This window comes from Caenorhabditis remanei, chromosome III (genome assembly GCF_010183535.1).
Source record: "Caenorhabditis remanei strain PX506 chromosome III, whole genome shotgun sequence".
Taxonomy (NCBI): Eukaryota; Metazoa; Nematoda; class Chromadorea; order Rhabditida; family Rhabditidae; genus Caenorhabditis; species Caenorhabditis remanei.
Window position 1 is genome coordinate 8742347 of NC_071330.1, and position 8501 is coordinate 8750847.

Here is an 8501-nt window from a genome sequence, read left to right on the forward strand (position 1 = left end):
ACCGACAAAGAAAACAAAAAAAGACCGACTTAAAGAAATCTCCTATTCACTATAGTGTGAACTGAGATAACGAAATTAAGAAGAATGAGATGAGAACCTGAAGAGTTCGAAAAAAAACCCGAATCCTGAGTGAACTCTTCTAGTAGTCGTCTAGTAGAGTGCCTTACTACACACGAAGATTGTTCTACTTTCGGTTCTCTTCTTCTTCTGAAGACGTAGGGATGGAGGATTGGAGCAATTATTCTAATTATTTTTGGTTGGTAATTACTATAGAAATAGCGCATCAAATTGAGGAGATTCAGAGAAAAAACGAGGTGGGCGGAGTCAGAAGAAAAGGTTTTCAAGAGACTGGTGATTAATTTAATTGGCCTATTTTCTTTTTGTACTCCGCCCACTTTCTTACAATTCAATTTGTCTGAAAAGGATGTTGAAGAAGGAAGTTCAAAGTAAAGTTCATTGTATTGACGCATAGAATTGGTGTACTTTATCTGAAACTGATTGTAAATCAACCCCTACCTTCTCGATTCGTATATGATAACATCTTCAATGGAGAAAGGAAAAACAGAAGAAGAAGAAGCAGACTGCTGCCTTAAATTATAGGTTTCACTCAGCTCTTGCTGCTGTTTTGTCTTCGAAAATATTGATTCTTTGAAGCTTAGAATTCGTATAACTTTGGTGTCTAAAGAAAGAAAACCCCTACAAAGAAGAAGAGGCTCTAAGATCGAGAACTGCCTAAAATCGTTTACCGACAAGATCAAAGATGTTTTCTCTCAATTATTTTGTTGTCACACAGGTGAGAATTCATACTTCCAAAGGTCCCCTTTATTCTCGATTTCTCACTTTCTATCTTCAAAGGTTCGGGCCTGTTTTTTATTGGAGGAACGGGTAGTTTGTTTCTTCACATTGTCATGTCATACAGAAGGGTCAGAAAGGTGCAAACGGGATAACGGAAGGACAAGGTCTCCTGAATTACATCCTGTTGGAATCGATGGAAACGGTAGTGCCACACACTGGGAGTGTTTAGAATAAAGTTGAAAATATAGAAGCGAAGGAGGACTCCAATACAAAAGTCTCACGAAAGAGCATTTGGTAACACCTAGAGAATGAAGCAGATGGTACTGACGGCTTGTTCAAAACCTTTCCGAAGCTGTGAAAAAAAGTCCAAGTTCTAATTAGGTGACAACTCCTAATGGGACTTAGTTGGTGATATACACTACTTCGAGAACCTTTTTCATTGAGTTTCAGACCACGGAAGGATACTGAATCCATTGAATAGACGGATGGTTCTTAGCTTTTCAAAGGATGAGAGTAAGGCTAGATATTTGAAATCTAATACAAACAAACGAAGTCTAAATTGTTCAAAAACGAAGTTGCTCATAAAGTTAGTGAAACTGCCACCTACTCGTTCGTCGGTCGTACATTGCTCGTACTATTGAAGTTTGACGAGATGCTTAACGATTCTTGAAAGATGGGGCTCGATTAGTTGACAATACTACTCTAGTGAATTTCAGATAAGACTAGACTAGAAGTGCTTCTAAGATCAGCTGATCTTCGTGAAGCCTCGGAGAGGGAATCCACGATTTTCAGCTCGAAAAATCGAGAAAAAACGTCGAAACAAAATGTTGAGACTGAAGGAATGATGGCGTCGGTTGTGTGTGTGGTGGGACCGGGCAGAGAAGATTGAGGCCCTTTTGGCTACACGCAATTACAGCCACAATTCACTATTTCTCTCTCTTTATCCTTCTCTCTATACCTACACCCAGCAATTAGCTACAATATAGGGCGGGGTCCCCTCAGGCACACTCTGAAAGATAATTGGGCTAAATTATACCTCAACCATTTTTCTCCCCCTCTCTCCTGCACGGCACTTTTCCCCGCGTCCAGCAAATAATTGTTTCCCTCATCTCGAAAATTTGATAGGGGGTCATTTTGAAGTTATCTTAATATTTTCAGGTGATAACGGTATCCAAGGTACCGTAAGACTTCAAAGCTCCTCCCAACATCAAGAATACTGTGTCCAATGAGAAACGAAGTCCCGCCCACATGGATGGCCCGCCCACCCGTTTTGGGGTGTCTCTCCATCCATCCCGTCGTCTCTCCGTACGTCTTCTCCCCCCTTTTCGATGGTGTGTTGTGCTATGTGCCTCAACTGCCCAACGACAGCATCCCATCATCATCATCTAACTTTTCTTCTTCTTCTGAATCCTTCGTTGTGTTCATCTGAATCTACCTCCTACTCCCTTATTATCCTAATTCGTACCTTTCTTTCTTCTTTGCCATTTTCCTTTTTTCCCTCAAATTTTAGGTAATTGTCTGTCTCTTTCTCTCCTACCTTCGTTCATCTGAAATTGCAAATTGCCGTTGATAATTGATGAATATGATTCGTGGGTTCGCGACGACACGCGTGCGTGGGAAACAACTAAACAAGCGGTCATTATGCCATTAAAGATTGCGTGCATAATGATAGCCTCTGACCTGAAATTTTGAGCCTGCTTCCGATACTTGTCACCTATAGAGGAACTAAGGAACAATTATGAAAACAACATTTTGAAATATGGGGAATCTGATGAGAAGGGTAGTGAGAAGTGAATGAGAAGTTTTGCTCGGGGATACTAATTTTATTAGGTGTCAGTGAAAAAGACGCCACGTAAGGGAGCAAGTATTTGTCTGCGGAGCCTAAGGTACGCAAATATCAGAAATTTCTCCTTTTTTTTCTTACTGATTGCATGATTAATGCTACTGTTTATTGGTTCTGTTGAATGTCAAACTGGTACTCTTGCTCCTCTGTTTAAATATCAAGACTAACTAGGGAAGGCCCTCGACTCGGTCTGGAGTTATGGGACGTGACCTATATCATTGGAAAGCTGAGAAAACGCTGATTTCAAATATGTATTCAGTTTTTGCCCTCGAGGCCTGGTATTCGAGAAAAACGAGGTCAAAGTTTGGACCCTCTGACAAGTCATTACCTTTCCGACGTGTGAAAAATATCGGCAGCGTGGTGTAGGTGGTAGTGAGGGGGCATGGCATGGGGAGGGGTGTGGGTTCGGTTCCCGGTCACGGCAAATTTTTTTTGAATTTTTTTCAATCAGCTTTTATGATTCTCTAACCAGGTCTGCCACACTTTTTCAAGATTTGGATTATGATTTATTGATTTTCATGTAAATGTAAACTATTTGAAACAAAAAGCCGAGAAAATTTATCCGAGTACTTCATCACTTTTGGACCATCAAGTGATGGACAAATTTTTGAAAATTTTTTTTCTCAAAATTAGTAATTTTTACATGAAAATCAATAAAACATAATCCAAATCTTGAAAAAGTGTGGCAGACCTGGTTAGAGAATCTTAAAATTTGATTGAAAAAAATTCAAAAAAAAATTTGCCGTGACCGGGAACCGAACCCACAACCCTCCCCATGCCATACCCCCTCACTACCACCTACACCACGCTGCCGATATTTTTCACACGTCGGAAAGGTAATGACTTGTTAGGGGTCCAAACTTTGACCTCGTTTTTCTCGAATACCAGGCCTCGAGGGCAAAAACTGAATACATATTTGGAATCAGCGTGATTTCAGCTTTCCAATGATATAGGTCACGTCCCATAACTCCAGACCGAGTCGAGGGCCTTCCCTAGTAAGCAATCATGAATCAAGAATTTTTGGTTTCATCGCATTGCAATTGCAGAAAAAAAACAAACTGTGAGAATCTCGACCTTTCTTGTTTCGTGTGAAACTTAATATCCATTTCATTCTAGTTCCTTCATCTCTATTCAGTTCTTTTATTCGTTTTCTCTTTTCTCTATCAGTTCTGAAATCCGCAAGTCTTATCAATTTACAGATGGACCCAACGAAAGCGTTCGATTACAATGGTTCAGATTATCACTATCCTCCAGGAGCAGCTGGCGGAGCTGCGAATGGGAATGGAGCCAGTGTTTCCCCTTATTTTGCTTACTCCCACTTCCCTGGATCCTCATCAACGAATGGGGCATCAAGTGTCGGAATTTATGGTACTCCACAACAATCCAGTGCATATATGTATAATCAAGGTCCAGGAAGTTCACCTGAAGGTAAGAAAACGGATGTCATCTAGCGTGTTAGGCTTTGAACTGGCTGTCATCAGCTATCAGCCATGTTAGTTTACTTCTCTTATCTAGTGTTTACATCGTTTGTACGTCTCATGCCTCTAAGGTTACAAATCTCCTCTGTTTTATGAGTACTCAATTTCTCACTCAGAGCAGGGGCCGCGTGGCGCAATGGATAACGCGTCTGCCTACGGAGCAGAAGATTGTAGGTTCGAATCCTGCCGTGGTCGAAACGCTTTTTCCAATTTTAGTTGCTATCGCCTTCTTTTAATTGACGTCAACTAGGTTATTATGAGCGTAAGAAATGATTTTAACCTGTTTGATATCATCATTCTTATATATAAAACGCATGTGGAGTCTGTCCATCTGTCCCAATGTCCGCAAATTTTGAGAAATGAGAAAGAAAGGCGATCGGGCCCAAAACCGAACTTGCGCTCTTTGCGCAGATATCACCGCCTTGGACCACTCGGCCATGCGGACACATTTCTGAGAAGGTGAACAAGTGCATGAGGAGAGGCCAGCCGGATGAAGCGCCGAAGGCGCGGCAGCCAGGCTGGTTCTTATATATAAAACGCATGTGGGGTTTGTCCATCTGTCCCAATGTCCGCAAATTTTGAGAAATGTGAAAGAAAGACTGCCGGGCCCAAAATCGAACTTGCGCTCTTTGCGCAGAGACCTCCGCCTTGGACCACTCGGCCACGCGGACACATTTTTGAGAAGGTGAACACGTAAATGAGGAGAGGCCAGCCGGATGAAGCGCCGAAGGCGCGGCAGCCAGGCTGGTTTCAAAATAAAAAGTAACAATGATCTGATAAACCGAAAACGTCATTTCTACAAATTCTAGTTTACTTTCATTCGTCAATAGAGTGAAAGACGTCAACTGCTCTCTAACTTTGGAAATTGTACTCGATTTGTTGCTTTTTCGGGAAATCTCTGATTCTGACTACAAAAAATGAGGTCATTTGAAGTAGGAGGTCTGTGACTTGATTTTGATTTGAAAATTAAAATAGAAGGCACAAAGACGTCATTTGAGAAAATTGTTTCGAAAATTCTCATGAGAACAAAATATTTAAACTTCTCTGAAATTTTGATTTTTCAGAGGGTTTCCCGGAGCACACAACAACAAAAATCGTGGAAGGATGCGAAGCGAAATATAATACGAAAGGAAAGAAAATGAGGAAACCACGAACGATTTATAACACTCAACAGTTGGCACAGCTCCAGAAAAAGTATAAATCAAAACGTTTTCTTAGTTGCATCTAAAGCCATTTATGTCTTTTCAGGTTCGATAAAACACAATATTTGGCACTTCCGGATAGAGCTGCACTGGCTGCTGAACTGGGATTGACACAGACTCAGGTAAGAAATGGGCGGAGCTAGTGGGCTTACAATAACTAATTAATTATCTAACTAATTAATTAGTTGTATTTGAAATTCCTTCCAAACATCTTCTGAATTCTGCTCCTTCTTCTTCGTTTTAAATCCGTATCACTGACCTTGGTAACCTTCGAAAACGTAAGAAATGCACACCATAAGGTAATAATCCAGTCGTAATCTCACCGATGAGGACCACCTAATCCTCCGTTTTCCACCCCTCTCTTTCCATTTTTTCTCTATTTTCTTTTCCACACGTGTCTCCTCAATTCCCTCCGTAAAAACAGTATCATTAACTGTTTCTTGTTCGTCTTGAGAAGGTCGCCTACTCTTATACGCGCTATTGAGTTTTGAGAAATAATTCAAATATGTGGGAAAAGTGGAAACAATGATGACGTGGCAGCTTTTAATTATTATTTTTCCGTTTTCTCATGGGGATCCACTCCTTCTCTTTCTCTTCAGTTCTTACGACTTCTAGGAGCATCCGACTCCATAATTATGGAAAGTCAGCGGATAGAAATAAGGGAAAACCTTTCGAGAATTCAAGAAAATATGATATTTTCCTTTCGTTTTGATAAATAGATAGACGTAGATAAAGCAAAAGCACGCAGGTGTTAGATTGTTATCTGAACGGAAACGACGGGGGGTTCATCAATCATACCGTAACCAAAACATGTGTCTTCAATACGGAAAAGAAATGAGATTTTATCTAAAGTCATCGGAAGCATGGAATGAATGATTGACAGGTATGGAGGTACGGTGACAGTCAATTGTGAATACTGCTTCAAGAAATTGAAGAAACAGGTCGGAGGTTCAACTCACAACAGAGCAAAAAACATGCGGAGGAGGAATGAGCTGGAACAAAGAAATCGACTTCTAGGGGTTTCGAATTAATGACTTGACGATCGGCAGTCCAAAATGGCAACTGATTGAGGCAAACAGGCATAAAGTGTGCATTTTTCTTGTCAGTGGAAAATAGTTCGCTCGATATCCAATCTCTGAAAACTTCTGAAACTAAACTTTGAGTGTAATAATCGAACTATTGCTACTGTCACTGGCTGAGAATCTCCAAGATATTTTTTAAATTCAATTGAGACCTACGTGATTCGCATGAGTACATAACCTAAAATGACAGAGTTCAAATTCAGTTCGGTTCTACAGTATTCTTGTTTCTTTTTTCAATTCATGACTCTGACTGCATCCTCTCTTTCTCTCCCTGTATACACCGGTTAGTTCATGAAAAGAGAGTGTGACCTCTATAGGAATCTATTCACTAGCGGAAGGCTAATTATCTTTTTTCCTCTGTCTTTTTCTACGGATGTCATCACGGACACCACTGTGTGTGTACATTGAGAGAAGGGAAGGGTTTTCAAAATCGACGGATCGGAAACCAATCGAGTCGGAGAAAAGGAATGAGAAGATGAAGTTGATTTAGATTAATACCTAGATTAATACACAGGAATAAACAACAAAATTAATTAATGAGTTTCAGGTAAAAATCTGGTTTCAAAATCGAAGATCGAAGCAGAAGAAGCAAAAGACTCCTGGAACATCAGATCGCGCATCGGATGAAGACGACGACACAGAAGAGTCGAAACCTGAAAGCTCACCAATGAGCGATTCTATGATGAATCAGGTGAGCACTGCTCCGCAACGCACACTTGGTTCAATTAAAACCGAATTGAAAGAGGAATATGGAACGGTAAGAGGAAAATGGAATTTCTGTGTGACTTTTTGATGGAGTGCTTTTGGAAAATTAGAAAAAGATGAGGAATAGGTTGCAAGTTTTACACTAAACATAGAAGTTATTTTATTAGTTTTCGGTTTCTCCGTGGCTATTTAGTGAGTATTCACATAATTTTACAAAAGTACAAATGCTTTGTCGTATCACTTCGTGTAGTTGCTTTGAGTTTGCTTTGAGTTATTTAATCGTTTGGTTGAATATGTACTCAATAAACAGATATCACTTCCGACAGCCACAAAACTTGTAGACTTCAAAAACTTTTTGAGACATGAATAGATTGCTTTTCGGATCTTTTTGGCTTCGCTAATCCTGGAATTTGCCGATTAAGCTCGTTCTGAAAACTACAAACATTATCTATTTTTCTGTGATTTTTAGGAAAAGTTCTATCGAATATCTGAAACCCATAATCGCAAAAGTTTTGCAAGAAAATGCTAAGAATCGGTAAACAAATTTGATTTTAGTTGCAGGATAACTCATCTCCACCACAAAACCATCCGACTCCAAATGGTTCTATGATGCCTGATTGGCCAAGTCTTCCACATCTTCCATCAGTTTCCAGTCAACATCTTCCACCCGTCAGTACACTTCCACCAATGCCAGGAGTTGCTCAACTCAATGGGTATGAAATTAAATATGATGCTGATAAACAGCCACAACCACACCTTTTGAATCAATATGATATGTCTTATAATTATTTCTATGCTCCTTCATATCCTACATATCAGTAGATTTCAGTGTTCTCTTCTTTTAAGTGTTGAGTGTTTTGATTGTTTCAGATCTCTTTTGATCTTATCTTGAAAATGTAAACCTGTGTGCTCTCTCTCTCCCTCTTCTCTTCAAAGTTTTAATTGTATTCAACTTTTTCTCAATTTCATGATTCCTTAATTTCATCTCCTAACTAATCGAACGGCCATCCGGGTGCCCGTATTTTTTGAATTATGTTTCGTATTTATTATGTAGAATATTTTTATTTTTTTCTCAAATAATTCATCAATTCTCCTAAACTATCCCATCTTTCCTTAAACGTTCTAGTGATTTCAATTCATAAAGAAAAATAAAAGTCAGAAACAAGAAATCTTGAAATTTTCCATTCCTCAGTTATGAACCTGCAAGCGGTTGAAATGGTACAATCTCATTTTAAAAATCCGTTTCATTAGAGAATTCATGCATTAAATGGCGTTAATAATTTTGATTGAAACGATATCTATCTTATTAAAGAACTACCAATTATTGAATGGTGGATCTGTGTAGTACGCCAAGAATCACTGGTTCAAAAATGCCAGTAAATAGAATCAAAAATTT

The 8501-nt window shown here is 39.4% G+C and overlaps 1 protein-coding gene across 1 annotated transcript; it reads left to right on the top strand.

Moving 5' to 3' along the window:
* Positions 1-3837: 3837 nt before the first annotated feature.
* On the top strand, positions 3838-7927 carry GCK72_010095 (uncharacterized protein; the record flags this gene model as incomplete). The annotated part of the gene is made up of 5 exons (XM_003106012.2): positions 3838-4066; positions 5181-5310; positions 5365-5440; positions 6948-7157; positions 7667-7927. The coding sequence occupies 5 exons, from the start codon at positions 3838-3840 to the stop codon at positions 7925-7927; spliced, it is 906 nt and encodes a 301-aa protein (XP_003106060.1).
* Positions 7928-8501: the final 574 nt, after the last annotated feature.